The sequence below is a fragment of the Parasteatoda tepidariorum genome, chromosome 6 (genome assembly GCF_043381705.1).
Source record: "Parasteatoda tepidariorum isolate YZ-2023 chromosome 6, CAS_Ptep_4.0, whole genome shotgun sequence".
NCBI lineage: Eukaryota > Metazoa > Arthropoda > Arachnida > Araneae > Theridiidae > Parasteatoda > Parasteatoda tepidariorum.
In genome coordinates this window covers 73360718-73385856 of record NC_092209.1, presented here as the reverse complement: position 1 = coordinate 73385856, position 25139 = coordinate 73360718, and the positions used below count along the sequence as shown (strand labels likewise).

The 25139-nt window shown below is 31.6% G+C and overlaps 1 protein-coding gene across 2 annotated transcripts in view; it reads right to left on the bottom strand.

The window, feature by feature from the left end:
• LOC107439555 (calcitonin gene-related peptide type 1 receptor-like) overlaps positions 1-25139 on the bottom strand; it is an 87607-nt gene that overhangs the window by 39546 nt on the left and 22922 nt on the right. For both annotated transcript variants that reach the window (XM_071182620.1, XM_071182619.1), the window contains exons 2-4: positions 22230-22355; positions 10290-10384; positions 4165-4256 (exon numbers count right to left, since the gene is read on the bottom strand). In XM_071182620.1, the coding sequence (XP_071038721.1) occupies positions 4165-4256; positions 10290-10384; positions 22230-22355 (313 nt within the window). The remainder of the gene's footprint in view (positions 1-4164; positions 4257-10289; positions 10385-22229; positions 22356-25139) is intronic.

Genomic DNA, 25139 nt, shown 5'->3' with positions numbered 1-25139 from the left:
TCCAAACTCGCATCACTGTGGAACTGTTCCGCTGCATACGAGCTGCTATTGCGCGATAGGAAAATCCTCCTTCTCGAAGGCCGATTATCCTCCCTCGTTCAAACTCCGTAAGTTGCTTGAATTTCTTATTCTTCCGTCGTGGAGGCATACTCAGGTCTCACTAAACGTTTGCCACTAACAAATAATCATAGACTATTTTCAACGTCCCGCTACAGCACTTTATTTATACGCTTTCAGCATCAATTCAGAGGGCGCTGCGCGCGCCACGCACGCGCGATGGCTCTGAAACTTTATTAATTTGCATAATATCCTATATATATATATATATATATATATATATAAATAAATAATAATAATTTTCTAAAGTTAAATCGCAGCAAAAGTAATATCTGAATAACAAAGTTGAAAAATAAATAGAACATTTAAAAAAAATTGAAGTTAAATAAAAATAAATTGTTAAAGTACACTCTAATGAATAATGTATTGAATAAAAACTGTGTAACTTCAAGAGCTAAACTTAATAAAGTAACTAATTAGTTGCATCAGTTTAAGTTACATGTTTAAACTTAAACAAATACTGTTTCTACCGCAAAAATTTCTAATTAACTTTGAAAAAATAAACATTAAAAAAAAACTACTTACTGAACAAAAAAAGCATCATTAAATAAATCATTTAAATCTCTTGGAGTTCATTTATAGAAAAAAGTCGTATAATTCAGTGAAAACATTTTGATAAATTTTTTTCTTCCCTTTATTTGCTGAAAAGCAAATAGAAGTGCAAGAATTTCTTTCTTTCTTTAAGATTCCCTAAGATAATTGGATATTTTTTCCAATAATGAAAGATATAATTTTAAAATTTAATTGTTTTTATCTTTCAGTTATCGCACTACATTTATCATTTCAAATGTAGTGCATTATTAAACAATATTATTTACAAATAATTTGCATGCACTTTATTTTATCGAGCGTCCAAAAAATGACTGACGTATTAAATATAAATTTTAAAAAAATATTAAATTAAAGAAAATCGACCAGTCGTTAAAATAAGTACAGTCTTCTGAGTTCTGCTTAATTAACTAAGTTAGCTATTATCACCAAAATTCAAAAATAGTTACAAAGTTTATCAACAGGCAGAGCTGACTATTTTTTATTTCATAAACGTCATTGAACAGCCTACCCAATTTTGGGTTTACTACTACTAATGTTCAACTCCTAAGCCTTGTAGTTTTAAACTCAATTCAGAAGACACGTGGACTCCTGGATCAAGTATGAAATTTGCCTTTGTGGAGGACTTTTTGATGAAAATAATCCTGATTTGCGTTACATGGAGAGGAAAACCACTAAAACCTCCTACGGTTAGCCTGACAGCAAAGGGACTCTAACCCATGATCCGTCTACTACAGAGGATATATTACGTCGACAATATGGTCTGTGCGAGCCGAGTGCGGAATTCACACCGACCTGCCATCACTGGAAGCATTCATTAAAACCTATTCTCAATCAATACAGTCAGCTCAATATCAAAAACAAGAGATTCATTTATCCGCAATGTATTAGACCAGGGATGGGCAAACTACGGCCCGCGGGCTAACTGTGGCTCGCCAGAAGGTTTCATCCGGCCCGCGGATAGAATTTTAACTTGCCAATTCATTTTCTTGTCTACTTTGTTTAAAGTTATTTTTGTTATTTCTTTTTTAACAAAGCACTGATGACCCTTTATTTTCTCTACTTCAGTTCTACAAAACATAAATTGATGAAAATAGTTAGCTCAGACGGTTTCAATTGGTAAAATATTGAAAGCAGAAGTTCCTCAAAGAGTAGCCGTAGATTGGCGCCATCTGAAACAGTTTTTTCTAAGTTTGCCAGAGTATGAGTTTTACAAATCATTACCAAAAGCTAGTTTCCCTAATTTAATATTTCATACCCCGAAAGTCAGTTCTATGTTTGTTTCATCTTACATATGTGAACAAGTTTTTTCAACTATTGACCTCAGAAAAATCATTTCAGAAGTAGAAAAACAGTAGACTAACAAACAAAGATTTGTCCTCGTTCCTTAAAATAATTACATCTAATTTGGAACCACAATGTAAGAAACTTTTAAAAATGAAATAGCAATTTCATTCATCTCATTGAATATTTAAATTAAAACTTGTACATCAATTTTTTTGTTGTTGATGTTTTTACTTGGCCCACCAAACTTTTTTCTCTCGTTTTTTAACCCTTGACCAAAGAAGTTTGCCTAACCCTGTATTAGACCTTTTCTGACATACTCATCTCCATTCGTTACTACACTCCCTGACTCACTTAAAAAGAAACTCTCAAACAACTACTAACTCGTCACGCATTTCCGATTTTTTCTTTTTTTAATTTAGGCTAGTAACCTTTTACTGAAGCTGCGGACAATCGTGGGTGGAAAAGAGTCCCCATGTTAGATCCCTTATGCGACCTCTGTTTAGTCATCTCCTCAATTTTCACGTTTAGCCCGTCACACGTGTTTTTGTATTAGCCTTAATCTTATTGTACATACATTCACGTTCTTTTTTCTCATCTTTCACGTTACCGTGTATATAGTCCGTTTTTGGTGCCTCTTAGGGTAAACTAACAAGTAAAGGAACACTTAAGCTTCGCTTGCCGTTTAAAAAATCATATCAATTTCAAAATTCGTAATTTTAGTTAAATTACAGTGTCAACATATATGTTACTAATTGCAAATTATGTCAAAAAAATTGTAGAGAACTTACATAATATTGTTTTAAAGTTTTGGAGGTTCAAATAACAAGTAGTAAGAAGACCAAGTGAAGGAACAGCTCTTGCCAGTGAATGAAAACCCAGTAACAAAACACTTAATTTTGGTTATTTTTTAATGCTCTTTATGAATTTATAGGCCATGCAAATATTTAAAAACAGAGCTATTCTTGAAATTATACCATATAAATACTTTGAAAATTTTAATTTTTTTTTGTAATCATGAATTGAAAATTAAAGTGTCAACATATTAACACATACTGTTCATTCACTGGGAAATCTATGCCCAGTAAAGGAACATGCCTGTTTCCTCACTGGTTAGAAGTTGTTCCACTTCAAACATATAAATACAAACACTGACTTTATAATTTTTTCAAAGAAACAAGGTGTTGTAAAGATAATAACGAATTCAAAACTTTTTCCAGAGAAGTCTATGTGACCAGGTAATCCAAAACATTGCTAGATGACTTCCTATTGTTTGGCAGTAAGCTATTGTTACCAATCAATCTAAAGAAAAGCTTTCGAATTCTTATTTTTAATCAATATATATGAAATGTTCTTTCACTGGGTAGTGTTCCTTCACTGGTTGGTTTACCCTATTTAACCAGAATTATTTTAATTGTTCATCTCATGTTTCATACACAGTCATTAACCCTTTTGGATGCTAATACACACGAAAGCTCTGGTGTGGTCTTTCTGACCTCTAGAATTGTAACTGCGTGCATCCCCCCTTTGTCCTTTATTCGTCTTCATTTTTACTCACATTTTATATCGCTCTTAATTACTCGACTCATATAATAACAACGAATCGGGAAGTGCTGCCTTTGGCATCAGACGCCGAGATTCTGCAATCATGCGAATCGTGAATCTTGGTAGAGAATAGTCTGCCTGTGACTATAGTATTATTCTGACCAATATTAATTCATTCCCCCCCTCCCCTCTAGATGTTTTGAAACTCGTGTTGTGCTGTATTACCCTGTTATTTGAGCTGTGATTGAGTGCTGCGAATAGTAATATTTTCTGGGAGCTTCTGCTGATAAAATTTAGAAGGACTAATAAAATACTAATAAATTTTTAAGGTCTTCTTTACTAGTCTCCCACAAAACAAGCCCCTATTCTCAGTACAATGTTACATAAATTTCAATGATAATAATCATCAATAATAATAATCGTCAATCATTCAATTATAATAATCGTCAGCGCAGAAGAAGTATTGCCCTAAATATTTATGCATGCTAAACCTAGCAATCACTGTTAATTAAATAAGATTAGAAAGATTTGAAACATTTGTTTTAACAAAACTACTTTTTATATGTTCAGAAGAAGCATAGAAAATGATTCATTAGCTGAAATGATTTTCTCATTCTAAAGGAAAAAAACAATTGTTTTTGTTAGATAAAAAATAAGGACAATACTTACTTGTACGTGGCAAAAATGATGAGAGCTGGCAATAATGAAAGTATTGAGACAATATATGTACTTATGTGAAAATGCAGCATTCTTCTTGCAGTCTAAGAACAATAATGAAACATTATGAACAAAAATCTTTAAAATGAGAACAAAATATGTTTATTTTAGCACACATTGCTGCATATATTCAGAAAAATAAAGCATAAGAGTATATCTGTGTTGTACAGTGAGCTAAAAATAAATAAATAAGTAACAAAAACATACAGAGAACACCCTTTCAGCGTTGCACTTTTAGTGTAATGTTGCAATTATTCATTAGTTTAATTCTTTTCATCTAATTTTTCTAAAACTTTAGCTAGTTTAATTTTATAAGAGTTAAAATTTATCTTTGTGCTTTTTTCTCCTTTATCTTTACCTTTACATTGGATTCTTCTTAATTTAAACATCAGTTTAATGAATATCATTCCTACTTTCGAAAAGTTTTATTTTGTTCGGAATCCATTTTTTTTTAAAAAAAACTTACCATAAGTCCTCTTTGATTTCTGAAGTTTATCTACCATTCTGAATAAGATTAAGGGTAAGAAAGATGTCCCTCTTTTTGTTTTGCTCTTTGTCGCGACTTAAAAGTGTTTCATTTGAAGCATATATTTAACGGACTATTTCTCACAAAATTGAAGGTGGTAAGTGTTAATTTCTTTTTTTTCTTCATTGTTTAAGGGCTATCAAGCTAATCTCATCCGTCAATTTTTTAAAACTTTCTACTTCTTACGTTTTATTTGGAAACAGCTTTTCTGGTGGCTTGTCCAAAAATTCTCTGTCAGCTACTGATTCAAGTTTTTCACCACTTCGTTTCTTAACATCGACTCTGAACACTTTGTGGCACTACCCACCATAAGAAACTTTTCACATCTTGATTTGCTTATGCTATAATTTTTTCAGAAAAGACTATAAAATTCAGGATCAAATAGCAGTAATACCTACTGTAATGCAGCATCGTAAAATCCATTTTACCGTGAAATCCATTTTTCCAAGAATTTTACAGTAAAATGCATTTACACAAAATCCATTTTTTACTTCAAAATTTAATACCGTAATTTTAACTTCACTATTTTTTAATTCCAACGATTTCTTGATCTTAAAATAATTATTGCTGTAAAAATTATAGTTTATCAGATTCAGATCGGACTGTGTAGGGATCAAGGAACTCGTCTTGAAACCGAAAGATTCTGAGTTCGAATCCCGGGCAAGACATGGATGTTCTTTCACTCCCTGTACTATCTATCCTTACTATGGGAGCAACGTTGGTCCACCTAATATGGTACCCCTGAAAGAGTGGCCAATAAATCTGCCCTTCAGATCCCTTTATGGACGGAAGGTCATTCCCCAGGTGAGTATTGGAAAAAAAGAAACAGCTTATCAGATTTCATTGTTCCCTTAAATTTTATGTAAATTTGATTAGGGATTTTTTAGAAAATAACTACATGCTGATTTACGTGTTTCTTTTTTGTTGCTAATTTATCTCGGTTTTTACTCAATCGCTTTTTATATAGTTGAGAAATCGTTAATTGATTTTATTTCATTACATCCCTCCTTGTTCATTAAAATATCATATTTCAGCTTCTAGAGCTGAATAGAATTTAACAACACCGACAAATTCTATTTTAATGTCAAAAGAAATATAATTCTGTATCTATTAGATCCATAAATCGCCTTTCAGATATGATAATATATAATTTCAGAACTTTTAATATTATCATGACTATTCTAACTTTATCCGTCACTGCCTTGTGGGCAGACATAAATTCCACCCATCTTCCCTTAACACCCTATTCATAAATCACTGTCTGTTAAATTGCATTGATAGATCGATAGCATCTATGACTAACAGATTCCAACGACAAGATATCAAAGAGGTTATGACTCAATGCTGTCATTTCATAGTTCAGCATGAAATTGAAAATCCACTTTAAAATGATATTAGGATCCGTGGACTACTCCAACCAGCATAATCCTTAGTCCAGAGGTAATTATCGATTATTTTGGATGCCATTAGACTAGCAGGCACGTTCCATGTAAGATTCCTGCAATGTCATATCTGTTTATTTGTTTTCTCTTTGGCTTAGCATTTATCTAATTTATAACTTTTCTCTTCTTAAAATAAGCTTATCTTCTAAAAGATGCCAATTGCCCTGAGAGTTATTTTAAATAATGCTTTAAATATATTTACTAGTAGAAAGACTCTTTGAAATTAAAATAGGATTGCAAAGTTGGCGAACTAATACTACGGTGGAAATCTAAGGAAAATCAACAAAGCCATTTTAATGTTTAATTTTATCTAAATATTTTATTAATTTCTACGTTATTTAATGGATAATACTGAGGAAAAAGTTTTTTGCTGGATTTATATAAATACTTGATATTGTCGAATTCAGGGGCGGGGATTTCAAATCTGAAATTAGTTTTGCTTCAAGAGTTATAATATTTTTAAGTGACTTTTTAAGACTATTTTTTGTCGAACTGAACAAATTTAAAAACGTTATGTATTACACGGTGTCGAGTAAATGTTGCATCGAACTTCTAGGAGAGATAGGACACATCATCAGGATTAAAATTGCATAGGAACCCATGCCAGAGAATGTTGGCTAGGAGTGCTTTACTAATGCAAACTGTTCACGGAGAAACATAATAGGGAAACACCCCTAGCAGCGTACAACGACATTTCCGTGCATAGATCCCTATGCAGTTTTAATCCTGGTGATATTTCTTAACTCCTCTAGAAGTTTTTCGCAACATTTTTGCGCACCCCTGTTATATATGATATTTACAAACTACAAAAAAAGACTAAAACTGGCTACCTTAACTAAAAAATAAAAACTTTAGCTTAGGGGGAGAGAGAACTGTAGCTTGCTGATTTGAAATAAGCTTTGCGAAAGTATCCAAGTTTTGTTTAAGAATCTCACGTAAAGGAAAGCATTTTTTACCTTTACGGTTATGAAACCATTTACAACTAGTATGGTTAAAAAAATCATGAATACAAACTTATACAGTACTTTAACCATTTACAACTAGAATGGTTTCAAAACCAGAAAAAAGAAATTTAACTGGATATTGGAGCTGGGCACTACGTTAAATAATAGGCAGTGGAGTTACAAATGATTATCTGGTTATTTAATTAGTTTATCCGGCTGTATCATCTATCGTAAGAGATGGGAAATACTAGACTTTTTGCGTTAAACAACTTTATGGTGCTGCCATCTATGAGTGAGAGTATCGTATTCTAATGGTCTATGGTCACAAATTGGAGAGTACAGGGCGTTGGAAACTCCTCATATGTTGACAGGAATGGACGAAATAATGTGGGTACTCTAACCCCCATTCTGTTGGTCGGTCATGAGATTGACACATAAGCCCTCTCGGCTTTAATATGCACCCAGTTTCACGGAATTTGGCTTCGTTAGACGGGTGTTCAGTTGGTGCGATAAAATTTTGGTTGTTTAACTGTATTAGGTGAAAGAAGTTAATAAACAGTTTTTGTCATAGTTAACGGTAATGCCATCTTATTTATGGTTATTTGACTGTCTTGTTAAAAATATGGTAAAATAAATAAATTATTATTTAACCATTTTTTACGAGGAATTTAACAGTGTACATAACTCTGTAAAATTTATCATATTTTNATCAGCTTTGCGAAAGTATCTAAGATTTGTTCAAAAATCTCACGAAAGAGAAAATATTTTTTACCTTTACGGTTATGAAACCATTTACAACTAATATGGTTAAAAAAATCATGAATACAAACTTATATAGTACTTTAACCATTTACAACTAGCATGGTTTCAATACCACAAAATGGAAATTCAGCTGGACATTGGAGCTAGGCATTACCTTAAGTTATACGCAGTGGAGTTACAAATGATTATCCGGTTATTTAATTAGTTTATCCAGTTGTATCATCTATCGTAAGAGATGGGAAATACTAGACTTTTTGCGTTAAACAGCTTTATGGTGCTGCCATCTATGAGTGAACGAGAGTATCGAATTCTAATGGTCTAGGGTCACAAATTGGAGAGTACAGGGCGTTGGAAACTCTTCATATGTTGACAGGAATGGACGAAATAATGTGGGTACTCTAACCCCCGTTTTGTTGGTCGGTCATGAGATTGACACATAAGCCCTCTCGGCTTTAATATGCACCCAGCTTCACGGAATTAAGTGGCTTCGTTAGACGGGTGTTAAGTTGGTGCGATAAAATTTTGGTTGTTTAACCGTATTAGGTGAAAGAAGTTAATAAACAGTTTTTGTCATAGTTAACGGTAATGCCATCTTATTTATGGTTATTTGATTGTTTTGTTAAAAATATGGTAAAATAAATAAATTATTATTTAACCATTTTTTACGAGGAATTTAACAGTGTACATAACTCTGTAAAATTTATCAATTTTTACCGCGAAATATTTTACCTTAATTTTTACCGTAATATTTATTAAATTAGAGTGATTCGGTGATTTTGCGCACAATAAATAATAAGCGCGAAAATATACACCCATTCTCAAGATTTGACGAATGGTTTGTTTTCTGTGTGAGTCTCATTCAGTTGAAGATATGGTGCTTACTTGGGTTCATGAAAAATGTGCCAGTCAATAGTTTAAAAATAAGCTTTGTATTTTGTACCTAAAACCTAAGTAAATGAAAAACCTATCAAACATTTAACCTAATTTGTTTCATAAGAGAGTGTTTATATTAACTATGTTTTTAACTCCAAGTAAAAGTTATAATTAAGCATTCTAGCAACTAACTTTCATATTTTATAGTAACTTTTTTGACTTATAATGTAATTCACTGAACTCCGAACAGTTTAGAAAATGTAGTACTGTATTTTACATTATAATATAAAACACTTGTTTTGGATTACTTATTCACTATTTATTTGTTTATTCATTTTTGCTCCCATTCACTAGGTCGGTACTGGTTTTCTAAATCGCACCACATGCAGAACTAATAAAAATAATTAATTTTTAGTAAATACTGCAAAAATATTTTAACCAGAAAAATAATATACTAAATTAATAAAAAAATTTTATCATTAAAATATTTCCAAATATAACTGTCAGTGATTTGTGACTGATGGAAATTAAAATGTTAAAAGTGGTACGACTTAGGCAACTTTCCTCTAGATAGTATTACCTCTATACATAAAGACTATAATTATTATAAAGATTACTACCACTAAATTCTATAAATAATTTCCTCTACAAGTGGAAAATATTACCTAAATACATAGAGAGTGTTATCTTAACACATCTACACGTGAAAAAGTACAATAATCGTGAAAAGTTCTATGTATACTTTACGTAAAAAGTATAATCGTAAAACGAACTACCTTTATACTTAAATAATATAATAATCATAAAATGTTTTATACCTCTACGCGTAAACAGTATCATGAAATGTGTTATATCTTTACACGTAATATCTATAACTGCAGGTGAAAAATATAATAATCGTTATACACGCTTTCTTCATATGTAAATAGTATAATAATCGATTAAAAGTACTGCCTCTACACGTAAAAAGGATAATAATCGCAAACCGTACTTCCTTTATACGTGAATTGTACAATAATTATTAAATATTTTATGCCTCAACGCACAAAAGGTATATCATAAAAAGTTCTAAATCTGTACGTAAAAAGTATAACAATCGTAAAACGTACTACCTTTAAGTGTAAACAGTAGCACAAAATATTTGATATCTTTACACGTAAGATCTACATCTACACTTAAAAAGTATAATAATCGTAAAGTGTACTACCTTTATCAGTAAACAGTATCATAATATCTTTTACATCTTGTAAGATCTACATTTACACGTAAAATATATAATAATCGTAATACGCGCTTTCTTCATACGTAAATAGTATAATAATCAATTAAAATTACTTCCCCTACATGTTAAATATTTAATAATCGTAGAGGTTTTCGTAAAAGACAGTATAAAAATCGCAGAAAGTACCGTCTTTACACGCAAAAAGTATAATAGTCGTGAAAAATTCTGCTTCCACACAGAAAAGGCATGACAATTATTAAAAGTATTCTTCCACAAGGAAGAAGCATAATAGTTGTCAAAAAAGTTACCTCTACGCGCCCACATCCACTGTAGTTACTCCATTCGTTATTCCAAGAGTTGACATACCACGATCCATTTTCCCAACACTTTTTGACAGCGTATTCTGAAAAACATAAACCTAGCATCAAGTTTAGGCATTTCAAGCTATATGTGTGCCAAATTATATTGAATCTAGAGACACTTCTTAAGCCTTCATAAGATTTGGCTGCAACTCTTCCTTACCTTTAAAGCAGTTGAACAGTAAGTAAATCAAACAGTTTTGAAGCAGTAAGGAAGAACAGTTTCATATTTTTTTAATTTTTTCAGAACATTGATTTTACTCGACTGGGTATGTATATTTTTTTTGATAAAAATGTTTATTTGAGGCTTTTTTTATCCATTGGCAAAATGGGTATTGTTTTGGGTTTGATGACCTTATTTGGACGTCATCACACTTTTTAACTGCGTTCAAGAGTAATAGCAAACAGTGCGCATGCGTTGTCATTGCATGCGTTGCTATGGCGACCGCTACTGTTTGATGATTCTTTTAGAATTCTTTTTTTCACATTTAATTTTGTTATACATTAAGCTGGTGAGTTTATTTTTGAGACATGGGATCAGATAGATCCCATAAATACTTCTTGAGTTGTGAATAAAAGAGAATTTCATCATTTGAACGATATTTTTTTTGTTTTTATTGTTTGAATTAAGAATCAGAAATTCTAACCTACAGTTCAAACTGGATCGTTTTCAATACTAATTCAGGTGAATATCACAAATAAAGAGGGATCTAAACTGATTGGCATGGGTTCCAAAGGTTAGAGTTGAAGCAAGAAAAAAAAAACGATGCAATTTTTTTTTTTTTAAATTTTATATTTTATTTTGGATTAAATTTCGCATCTACTTTTTTTCTTTTTATTTTAATATTTATTTTAAATACTTTGAAATCCACCTAGAGCAAAGAAAAAAGACTATTTTGTGTTTATTTTTGTGTGGTTTGATACAGTTGAACTACACCGAGAGAAAAATATATTGTCGAAACTACCAGAATGTGGTAAAATTTACCATGTTTCTTGTTCTATAAAAACGGCAAAAACCTTGATAATTTTTACCGAAACGCTTGTAAAATTAACAATAAAACGTTTCATAATGTGTGATAAAATTTGGTAAATGCGTTTTTATTTCATGATACTTTAGAGCATGGTGAAAATTCCATTAAATTTACTCTTCTGCTTTGAATTTTTTTTTACTAAATGCTTAGTAATAACTATAATTTTGAAAACCGGATTTTACAGTAAACCATTAGCATATGACTGGAAAAATTAACAAATGAATGGCTTATTTATCCTATATTTTCGTTTTTAATACCAAAATTTCGCTCTTTTTTCTCACAAAAGTCAGTACCATAAGTACGGTAATTTTAGCAGAATTGTTTCGCCGTGTAGCTTTCAGATCACCCAACATTTTAATTAACTCTTTCATCAGTAAATGCAACATGATGGCTAGAGCTGAGATCGAAAAAAGGAGCGAAGTTTAAATACCCGCATAGGGCTGAAACAAAAACATTTAAAAACAATTTACACTTTTCTCCTAATTATTTCTGCATTAAGATTTTTTTAAACAAGAGAGAGAAAAAGAGAGAGAAAGAGAGAGAAACAAACAGACAGAAACTGTTTATTTACTAATAGTTTGGTCAAGATGGACCGGATTTGCCTGCTACAAATTTGGATTAGTGTTGTTTTTATTTTTTTCGTGAATCTTAATATTTCGATTCTAAAGTTCTCAATAATAATTCTAAAGTTCTCTTCTAAGAATGTTTAAATTAAGGAGCATTTCTACAAAAAACAACATAGAATAAAAAAAAAATTTTTTTTTTTATACAAATTATCAAAATTATTTCGAAATGCTAAATTAATAGAATGTAATTTTTTTTTAAAAATCTCTTTATACTACTTCATTATTGCTTACAAAATTTGAACGGTTAAATATATCTTTACAAATGAATGTGTTCCAAAGGAAACTTTTCGAAATTTTCTCTTCACGAAAAAAAGATTGAACTGTCTGATTTTTCAACAAAAATTTAATTGCATGCCTTGGAAAATCTCACCAGCAAAGAAAATTTCTTTTAAAGGAATTGTTAGAGCAGAAAAAAAGAATAGCGATTCAAAGAAATTAAGTATTATGCAATTTTCTCCTTAAACAAAACACAACCCAATGCAGAAAAAAATCCTTTCCTTCCGTTCTTTCATGCAAAATTTTTTTAAAATTTTAAAACTTTAGTTACAAAATATATATAAATCAAAATCTTAATTTAATAAATATTTACTAAGCAAAAGTTGCGTAGGGGAAATATTTTACATAAAGATTTTCCAACACTCACTTCTGTTTGATAAAAAATAACATTTTAAAAACTATTATTAAAGATCTATCTCTAAACATGTCAATAAATTTATTTAAAATGCATTTTTTTTTATACTTTCTGATAATTTTTAACTTCACTTACTGAAGTATAAAAGAAAATTTCCCGCATATTTTGCTCAAATGAGCAGCAGTTTTTCACTTTCAATATATTTGAGGCCACTTAATAAGATAATAAATTTTCTTTAGTCAAAAAGTTTAAAGGTAATGTAAGTTAAAATTGATAAAAACATCAAGGGACTAAAGCTTTTTTTCCCAGCGAATATTTTCCGCTAAAATAATTCCTTTCAATACTCGGTTTTAACGTGGTTAAGTTTTCTTTTCCTTTTTTATAATAATTTTTTTATTAAACTGAAGTAACTGACAAAGTTAATAAAAAAAATTCTTGCACAATTTTAGAAAAACGAGTTTAAAAAAATAATTTAACTTTTTGGAGAAAATATTAATTTTTTATAAATTATTATCTACTTTTACTGATTTAAGTTTACTAATAAGACACTGATTAGATTTAAATCTACTGATTAAGTATATTTAAGTAACAACCTACCAACGTCAAATGAATTTAAATTATTTTTAGAAACTGAAAATTAAATCACATATTATGAAAATCATACAGAAAATGCTGTATTTTTCTCGTTTTTAAGAGCTAAAACCTAATTTTTCATGCAAAATGTTAGAAATTGTGCATATTGCTAAAGAGTATGAAAAAAAAACAGGTTCAGGTTTTTAAAATCTTCCCGATAAAGTTTCTCCAAAGCTAAGTATAATTAGAAAAAAGCCTTTTACCTAATGAATTACTTAAACTATTTCTTTTAACGATTGCATTTTTTGCATACAGGTTTACGTCATTTAGCAAGGTATAAATATTTTGTAAATTTTATACGGAGTATATTAAATTAATATTTTCGTATATTTTTGCATAAAAATCGTTCTTGGCTTAAGTTTACGCCATTAAGAATAGTGTGAAAGTTCTGTACACTTTATAATTTAAAAACAATCTATGCATTTTTCCTTTTTTTTAGAAAACAAGTTTATAATTGTATTCAAAATTATTAAATTTTGTACCATCTGTAAAATTAAATCATTAATTAAATTAATCATGTCTACAAAATCAAATCGAGAAATGAAATTTTATTGAAAGGGACGAACTTTGATTTTCTCTCTTCACAAACTAAATGGATAATAAATAAAAATATTTTCCAGAAAATAAAGATATTTTACTGATTACAAAAACTCCTACTTCTTATTTTAAAATTAACTTACTGAAATCCATGAAAAATAATATCGAGAAAGTTCTGAAAAATTTGATTTTGCTACCAAAAACACATAATGAGCTATGCTACAATATTGACATTTATTTATATAATTTCCATTAAAATAAGTTCTTTCGATATTTTGCATATGACAATTAATTAGTTTATTACGGCATACCATTTAACCAAAAGAATAATCAAACTAAGCCAACAACATCTATTTTAAGAAAAATATTTCTTAAAATATTTAATTATTTTCATCTCCGTTATCATTTATATTGATAGTATTTGTTAAACTGTATAAAAGTGAAATTCATTACCATAAATTTGCCTTTCGAAACAGTTTTTAGAAAGAAAATTAATGAGGTAAACGAGTTCATTCAAGCATTTTTAATAAATATATGACTGGAATTCCCCCATTAATTAAAACTTTGAAACTATGTTTCGATCTGTAATTGAAGAACAATAAAATCTGCTACTGATAGTCCACGAGGCACAAAGTTTATTGTTCAGTAATTAAGACTACGAAATGTTCTTTACAAATAGTTTTGAATATTATATCTGTTCTGGAAAATATTTAACGTCAAAAAGTATTTAAAATCTGTAATAGGAATAGATTATTGTATTTTTATTAACTTTAAATTCTAATTAATCACTGTGAGGTTATTTGGCTTTTAAATAACTATCAAAAGAAAAATTGCACTTTATATTTAATTGCTTGGTTTAAAACTTCATTTGCGTCAAAAATATGCAAATTGGAAATAACAGTAGACATGTATCAAGCGCTCAAAAATAGGCGCTCATTTTCAGGACTTGCCAGATGTGAATGGGAAAAAACAGATGTGATTAAAATATAAAACGTAAAGCTGACAACGAAAAATGGAAAAATAAGGTGATAAACTAAACCTCAATAGACGAGGCAGAAAAAAGAATGAAAATCAGAACAAGAAAAGCCCCAGTGGCTGAGAGGGGTAAATCGGTGTAAAACGTATTTCCACACGCTATAGTAAGGTGGTGAGAAACTAATGTCATTAACAAGTGAATCATCATTAACATGAATAAAACAAGATTCCAGGACATCAAGATGATCTGATGTGACTGGGGTGGAAATAATTTTGACATTATCAAAATTGAATTTAGTTATATTTAATTGTTTATTTTCTCATAAAGGATTTTAAAAAAAAAATTATTTCTTTTGGCCAAAACTATTTTTTACTGTTATATTTGTATAAATACTTATAAAACAGCATATAATTATTTAATAACTGCCATTGAAATTTTAGCAAAATTTCAGTATTTTTCGAATCACACAAAAATAAAATTAAAATTGTAACTATGGTAGTTTAAATAAGTAAAAAGAGTAAAAATATCTATGGCAGTAAACGAAGAAATTAGTAGGTGGGCGTGTCTTATAACTTCTGAGCCTTTGGTTCTAAGATAAAATTCGGACAGCGTGTGCAAGGAGCAGATTTTACCCTCTAATTCTTCGAAAAATTTTCTAACTTCCTTCGAGAAAACATAACGAACGACAAAAAAATAATATTTCCTCTTAAGTTTACGAGCAGCATTGCTCATTATTATAAGAATTAGGCTGCAAATCTTTTTTGTTTTGTTATAATAACATGCCAGGTAAGTTTAAGAATAAATATGGATGCCATGTATGATCGACGTCACCAAATACTAAGTATTTTGTTTGTTTATAGCTACGTATTAAATACGACTTTTTCTGTAAACCTAAATAACAAAGAGATTTCGCAAATTTACGTTTGCTTCCGTAGGTTTCGTGAGTAAGATTGAAGGTACTGCACATGCTAGCGTTTATTGTAGATGCTACGTATCTTTACGTTATGTCGGCGAGATTTATGCTACAAAGACAAAGCTACAAGCACGCTGTTTATAGCGGTGAAATGTTGTTTTCTGTTAAGTCTATCTTATGTCTAACTAAAAAAATGGAAATGGAATGTAAATTTGAAGAAATGTATTGTAAAATTTAGAAATGAATCGTGTGATCTTATTACAACCATCGGTTATTTCAATAAAAAAATACTTTTATTAGTTTTTGCTTAATATTTTGGTTGTCTGTTTGCACTAGATTCTACAAGAAACTAGATATTTTTTAGCTTTTTTAAAATTTTAAATTATGTATTCCTTTTAACTATGCAATTTAGTTTAAAGAAGTTGAATAATCAATAGATGTTTAATAATACTTTTTTAAATATCAATAATAATACGTTGCATTCTTTATAGCTGAATTCATCAAAATCAATAATCTGCTATATTTTTCTGTTCACAGATCCACAGTTTTACGTAGAGAAAAGCATCTTGAATCGTATGGCACAGCTTTAAAGAAATAGTCTATATCCATTGTAAATGTTTGTTTTGATTTTATCGTCAAAGTTAAAATGATATTTTTTCACGGGGGCATTTCACCAGAAATGACGCATGCGCACTAGAAGAGCGCATGCGTCTAATCTAACAACGCAATCAATGCCCATGGTTATGTTATGGGCATGGAATGTCCGTTGTTAGAGCGTTTAATCTAACAACGCAAATTGACTTCAAGGAGAATTAAAAATTCTGGTAAAATTTCCGCACAGTAAGGTAATAATATTTCTAGTAAAAAAAATAATAATTCTGGTTAATATAACCTAAACATACGGTATTTAAACCATTCATTTAGTAATTTATTTTCATTCATATGGTAACGGTTTATTGGAAATTATAGCTTCTAAAATTATAGTTCTTATAACCTCACAATAAGTAAAAAATACAAAACTGAAAAGTAAATTTTACCAATTAAATAGTTTTTATATCCATGCCCTATAAAAAATTATCGAATTTTACATCTACCAAATTTTGTCACTTATTAAAAAAACTGTATTTTATTGTTAATTTAGCGAAATCATTACCAAAACTCTTCGGTAAAAATTAGCGAGCCATTTGGTGTTACTGAAGAGCCAGAAGCATTGTAAATTTAACCATATTCCGGTGTGAAAACGGCACCAAATAGAGATGAGTAATTGAAGTCACTTTAACTTTAGGATTGGTTAAGCATGAAGTCGGCTGCGGCGGTGAACATGAGTAAAAATAGAAACAGGATACCCAGAAACTATCTACACTATAACTATCTCGATTACCGAATGTCCGTTGTTCTTGATTTTTGGCATTAACAATAAAAGAAAAGAAGCCAAAGTTTATTTCTTAAAATAAGGAAATGAGTCGTATCTCTTATCAACCGTGCAAAGATTTGGAAACTTAATTTTAAGAAAATAACCTGAACACCTATTTTATTTTCATTTAAAATATATCGGCTCACATAATGTAATCTTTATCATTGCATTCATGCTGATGACATTAGAACTGAACATAACATCGGGATGAGTTAGGGAATACGGCTTAACATCTATTGTTCAGGTTGGTTTGAGTCAAAACTCTAAGAAGTCTATAGAGATTATTGCCTCTTTTATCCCTTACTGAAAATGTATCAGTGATCAATTAATTGGGTACTCGCACTTCATGAAGAAGAAGATCACATAACCCACACAAATGACTTATGACGTTGAGGAGTTATAATTATCGACTATGTCAACCTTCATCTATCAAAAGGTACTTAAGATAGAATCAAGTTAACCTGTCTTAAGTACTAGTGATTTGGTATTTAACATTTATAGTGGTATTATAAAAAACGCCACTTTATTCCCCTTCCAGGACTTTATCTGTGATTGAATTCAATAAACAGATTCCACTAATTGATTCATGCTGTTTTTTTTTTCTTTCATTTTTTTTATAACATTTCGCTCATTATTTATTTATCTTTGTTTATAGCATTTTGCTTTATATATATTTTTTTTTCACTTTTGCTTATTGACCGGGAGACTTTATTTACTTCACCGGATTTTTTTCTAAGCGAATGTTGATGAGTTCATATCACGTCCGGGTCACCATTGAGGAGTTATAATTACCGACAATGTCAGACTTTATCTATCAAAAGGTACCTCAAGATAGAACCAAGTTAACATGTCTTATATACTAGTGATTTGGTATTTAATATTTATAGTAGTAGTTACGCCGACCGGCCTGTGTAGGGGGCAGGGAACTGTCCTTGCATCAGAAAGTTCCTGTGTTCGAATCCCGGGCAAGGCATGGATGTTTCTTTCTCTCTCTGTGTGTTCTATGTCCTTTCTCCTTTGTGTGTGTGAATGTGACCCGCCCTATAAACGGGTTGTGGTTTTGTGAATGGCGTGGCAAAATTCGAATTCCTGGCCATAGATGGCGCCACTGAAAAACAGGAACAATCGCATCCCCACTGCCTAAACAGGCATACGACAAAAAAAAATTTATTAAATAACAAGTAAGTACTATAGGATATTCACAGTGAGGTAACCAAGAGAACATATTCTTACGATAGATTCCTAGGCAATTTTGACTTAACTATAAATCTTAATTTAAATTTTATTAAATCATATTAAATAGAGATCTTTTAGCTTTAAATAATACTTAGGGGTTCAAAATTAATCGAACTTTTGGAAACAATTTGTCAAAACCAAATTTAAGACTAATTTTAGGTTGTATAGTTGAAATTTTGAATTTATGTATATTTCAAAACAAAACATCAATTATTTTATTTAAGTATAGGCCTTTACGTTTTGAAAAGAAATGAGAGCGATTGAAAAAATAAATTATTTCCTTTTTCCACAGAAATCAAAGAAAATAAACTATAGGGTGTTTTTTGTTCTTTTATTTTTTACTTGAATTTTCCCTATCCAGAGCCAGATTCTTCCCGGGNTCCCGAAGATTTATTGTATAGGAATGTATAGTCGCAAGTGACGCGGTGAGGCGTAAACAGGGGAAATAAAAGGAAAGAGAAATGGAGTGATCGGTTGGTATCATTGCCGGTAGAGGGCAGTAGATGTCTAGCCGCCGTTGAAAATGATGCATCGCAGTAGGGAAAAGCGCCATTCACAATTGTGCTGCCGTAGACGATGGGTGACTTTACGTATGCAGAAAAAGCAGACATGCATTACATGTACGGCCGTGCAAATGGTAACGGCAGAGCTGCGTTACGAATGTATCGCGCGGAGTATCCTGATCGACGAATGCCGGATCATAGAATTTTTCAACGGTTACATCGTCAACTTTGTGAAACAGGTGCGTTCGACGTCAACAGACATGACGCTGGTCGATTAAGAGCTGTACGCACTCCAAGGCTGGAAGAAAGCATCTTGAACATTGTGGCTGATAGACCCGAGTCAAGCACAAGAACTGTTGCGCGTGACGTAGGTGTGAGTCATCAGACTGTATGCAGAGAGTTAAACGAAAATCGCTTACACCCCTTCCATTTTCAGAAAGTACAAGCATTGAATCCGGCAGATTATCCTCTCCGCGTGAACTTCTGCCTGTGGGTGATGTAGCAATGTGCGTTGCAGCCGAATTTCGTAGGTGATGTGCTATTTACAGATGAAGCGACATTTTCACGCGAAGGTGTCTTTAATGCGCACAATTCCCATGTGTGGGCAACCGATAATCCACATGCAACGCGTCCACATGCATTTCAACAACGTTTCTGTATTAATGTGTGGGCTAGTATTGTGAACGACTTTTTGATTGGCTCATACTTACTACCCACGCGACTCAGTGGCGGAAGCTATCTTATTTTTCTAAAAGAAGTGTTACCACTACTGCTGCATGATGTTCCGATCGCCATTCGTAACCGCATGTGGTTTCAGCACGATGGGGCGCCAGCACACTTCAGCATTGATGTACGGAATTACCTGAATGCGACGTTTGGTGCTCGATGGATTGGGCGTGGTGGACCAATCCCTTGGCCACCCCGATCTCCCGATTTATCGAGCCTCGATTACTTTTTATGGGGACATCTAAAGCATCTTGTTTATGAGACTCCAGTTGACTTAGATGAGGATCTCGTCGCTCGCATATCTGTAGCAGCTGCAGGTGTGCGTGAAATACCAGGCATCTTTGAACGTGTACGCCAATCGCTCCACCGACGCTGTCAAGCATGTATTGCTTCTGGTGAACGCAATTTTGAACACTTACTGTAAACATGACACTTGTCAACAACGCTTTCAATAAAATCTTTGTTTTTCCTTTCGGCCGTTATTTCTCCTGTTTACGCCTCACCGCGTCACTTGCGACTATACATTCCTATACAATAAATCATTGTTACAATGTCCTGTACCTACCATTAAAGTTTGTACCATGAATTCGGGACCACCCTGTATATCGGCTCACATAATATAATTTTTATCATTGCATTCATGCTGATGACATTAACACGAAACATAACATCGGGATGACGGCTTAACATCTATTGTTCAGGTTGGTCTGAGTCAAAACTCTAGAAGCCTATAGAGATTATTTCCTCTTTTACTGCAAATGTGTCAGTAATCAATTAACTGGGTGCTCTCACTTAGATGAAGAAGATCACATAACCCACACAAATGACCAATGACGTTGAGGAGTTATAATTATCGACCATGTCAACCTTTATCTATCAAATGGTACCTTGAGATAGAACCAAGTTAGCATGTCTTAAATACTAGTGATTTGGTATTTAATATTTATAGTGGTATTATAAAAAACGGCACATTACTCCCCTTCCAGAATTTTATCTGTGATTGAATTCGATAAACAGATTCTACTAATTGATTCATGCTGTTTTCTTTTCCTTTCATTTTTTTTTGTTTATAGCATTTCGCATTATATATATTTTTTTCACTTTTGTTTATTGACCGGGGAGACTTTATTTACTTCACCGGATTTTTTTACTTCACCGGATTAATGTGGACCATCCATCAATTCATATCACGTCCGGGTCACCATTGAGGAGTTATAATTACCGACAATGTCAGCCTTTATCTATCAAAAGGTACCTCAAGATAGAATCAAGTTACCATGTCTTATATACTAGTGATTTGGTATTTAATATTTATAGTGTTAGTTACGCCGACCGGCCTGTGTAGGGGACAGGGAACTGTCCTTGCATCAGAAAGTTCCTGGGTTCGAATCCCGGGCAAGGCATGAATGTTTCTTTCTCTCTCTAAGTGTTCTATGTCCTTTCTCCTTTGTGTGTGTGAATGTGTGTGAATGTGACCCGCCCTATAAGCGGGTTGTGGTAATTTAACTGGCGCGGCAAAAGTCGAATTCCTGGCCATAGATGGCGCCACTGAAAAACAGGAACAATCGCACCCCCACTGCCTAAACAGGCATACGACAAAAAAAAACGTGTTCGTTACGCCACAACATCAGAGCCAGCTGATCGATTATAAGCAAAATGGCTTATAAAATTGACATAAGTTTCTCCACATAAGTTTGAATGTTAGTTAACGTGAAGTTAATTAAATACATAAACCGCGCGAATTTAATTCATTAAAGTATAATTCTTTTTAGTCTACGTATTTTACTTAACTTACATTTACTATTTGTTTAAATATTTTATTATAACCGTCGCATATTTTTAATTTGTTAGCCTGAAAACGTCTGTGAATTATTAGTTTGTTTATGCTCAACATGGCTGCGTACCTGTCTTTGTGTTAAGCAAGAAATACCTGCATATTGTGAAATAATTGAAATCTTTGTGAAAGAATTTAGAATGTGTCAGTTGAGAGAAATGATTCTTGAAGGGCTTGGCTTGCTCGAAACGGAATGGAAAGAACAATTGCTAACGTAAGCAAAAACCACGTTATAACCTATCAGGAGTGAGATACCCGAACTACGTCACTTGCAGGTATCCCATTACAAGTAGTAACCAACTTAGCAAGGTTGCCATTAACAAACACAATATTACTCAAATTCATTGAGTGATAATGGTCAAGTCAAGTAATTTAGTTCAGCCCATAGCTTATGAGTAACTATAATAGTAGAAAAACATTGAATCATTTTAACTTTTATAATTGGCCACTTGTAACTCGAAAAGAAGTGAAGTAATTATGCCTAACCATGTGATTTAAATTATATTAAATTAGAAATCGTTGTGCGACGTTACGCATGTGCTGAACCTGAGTGGCTTCTTAATCAACAAATGTCATGATTTATCTACGACGACGACATCTGAAAGTATCCAATTATGTTGGTATATGCCTTTCGATTTTGCATTGTATTGATTATAAGATTTATTGATTTTTCGGCTAATTTTTACTCGGTAAGTAGAACGGGTATTCAGTTTAAAATAATGAATCAAAAAAGTATGAAACATGATTAAAGAATTAACATCATTCTAAAGAAAATAAAAAAAAATTTCTCGGATTTTTGTTCCGTATTCCAGGAAAATATAATACTTACTGGGACAAGTAGAAGGTTCGCTCCTAAAGTATACATGTTCTTGACAGGTACTGGAAGCGAACTCTCCAGACAGAGTGTCGGGCCAACACTGCCAGCCATCCCATGTCCTCGGACAATAAAGATCATCTAAACAAAATAAAAAATTTGTTAACCTCCCTTGATTTGCAGTTCATATCAGCATTTTTTATAATATGAAATTGTGTGCAATAATAGACACATTTTCAAATTGGCTCATGGCGGCTGTTTACCGTATATTTTTAACAAAAATACTGTATATTTTTAAATAAAACAAAATATTAAACAAAAATACCGTACATTTTTGTTTTATCATATTCCAGAACTATGTTTTTTTTACCATAAATGTTTTAACCATACATTACAGCAACCTTACTACATTTTTCTCTTCGTGTAACTTTACTCTATTACTAAGAATTAAAAGCAGCGAAATTTAATTGTCTCAGATTTTAATTACACAAAGCTATGTTATCTCTATTCTAACCTGCTTCCCAAGAAATCAAAAATTATTGGTAGTAAAAGAAAATCATGTATCTAACATAAAATTTTTGGATTTGAAGTTTAAGAGGGATTTTTATTATCAGTTTTTTATTTGAAAAGGTAAATCAGTAAAATTTGAAAAACATTTTTACGAACACTGCTGAAAGTTTTTTAACCAACTATTCACTTCAATTTTTTTTCCATCCAATTTTTTTTAAATATTTTTTATCATATACTTTAAATTAACAATATATGTTATTTAATGCAATTGTACGGTAGATCAAGTCTAAAATAAGTTTATATCGGAATGGCGACGCATTATGCAATATTACATTTATGCACCTAAGAAGAAGGAAAAAAAATTTCTACTTTTTAATCGACAAGAAAAACCAGGCTTTTAAAATATATATTTTGTTTAAGCATCGTATAATTTTTAGTTTTGATAGCCTGTATACTCAATTTGCTATAAAATAAGTTGTTTGTATCATTTAGGAATGTAATTTGAATTTGCATCAGGCATTGAGCTATAACTAAAAGTTGAGCACTCCAGCTTGAAAAAATTACCACATTGTTACATAATTCAAAATGTTTTACTCACTGTATATAATTTTTATGATAAATGGGGTAGGGGCCGCTGTGCGGCCTAGGCACCCAGTTTTGTTTGAATAAGGAAAGAAAAGAAAGCTTGAAAAATGGTCCCTTGACAATAAATTCTTGTTGATAGGACGCACTTCATGCAATATAGAGATCCATTTCGATTTTGTAACTCGAAGAAGTCGAAATATGGACTACCGAAGTAATCGAAAGTAATAAAGTAATCGAAATTTTGACAGCCAGTAAATGACAATATTGATAATGTGGATTTAGAGTATGCTTGTAACAGCCAAAAAACCACTGGAACTTTACTATACATTATTATCTAGCACAGAGTTCCAAAGCAAATTTTAGGATTCTAGCTAGTTGGAAAGAGGTCGATTTTCTGCTTTACGCTCGTTTTCTTATGCTGATAATATGGAGTTATAAATTATGCTCATGCAGCTCAGGAAACAGTTAACTACTTTAGTGAAATCATCAGGAAAAATTCTTCAGAAGAGACCAGAAACTTTAGAAGGATGACGGAATTTTAAATAAAAATAAATTCAATTAGGCAATGAAATGACAAATAATTATGATTATAGTAGTCGTAAAAATGACTTAAGTTTGTATATTCATCTGATGCGAAACTCCAAGAGAGAAAAGAGTACTCTAGCTTGTCGAAAAACGGGTTGAAATTTTGTTTCAAAATACTCCAAGTCCGCAGACACAGCAAAGTGTTTTTAAAAATATTGTAAGAAGTGGAATTCGTCTACAAAGTTAATCAAGAATTTTAAAGCAGTACGTCAAAAAATAATCAAAATATACTACAATATATTTTTTCAGAACTAATTAGAAACAGTTGAAGATTTACCCATTTCCGATTTACCGTTACCATGTCTGAATTCTATTTATTAATCACTCTCTAACTTGTTCAAATTTTGCATACAAAAGAATCTAGTTGAAGTAATTTGCAACAATTTCGAAGCTGCGGATTATTTTGTTTGACAATAAACCCTTTTTATCGATATTATGACTATAAATTCCACTTGTAGTCATCGAAAAACGGCGTAAGCTTTTATTGTCGCTTCTCAGAAAGCTCCAGTTAAAGTTTGAATATTCTAGCTAGGCAGAAAGATGTCAAAGTTTGATATTGGCGACAAATTATCATAAGTTTAGATATTCCTCACGTAGCAGTCAAGAAAGAATAGAAATCTTCGATGTTACCAGACCAAATGAGATTTAAGAACTCCAGTCAGTCGGACAGCGGTCGCAATTTTAATTGGCACTAATTTCCTTTGGCGATATTACGTTGATATATTACGCTAGTATTTGTGTGAAAAATATTTTTTTTTCCATCTAGTAAAGATTTGAGTGACTTAAAAGGTCGATGACTTGATTGCGAGATTTCCACTCTACGACACGGAAGTGAGTTAATAAAATTTAATTAACCTTTAATAATGCAGTGATAAATAATTTTCCCACAATATTCATTAACTTTTATATTTTCATAAGTAGCTAATTTTTCATCTATGATTTCTGGGGCCATCTGAATCAGTGAAGAACTTTCGTTAGATAAATGGGGATACAGTAAAGGTTAACGTGGGGTCAAGAAGGAAAACCAACACAGGAGAGCTATTTTCTGTTATGCACCATGCGTATTCGTTAATTTGATCGTTTTTCATCAAGTTTATCTTAGTTATAAACCAAAAATTTATAAATTCTGTTATTTTTAAGCACAGAAATTTAAGTTTATGGCCGATTCTTTTCAGAAGGCAAAATAATGAACATCCTACCCACCTTTGCACCAAAAAATTTCTTAAAAATCTAGTTATTTCAGGT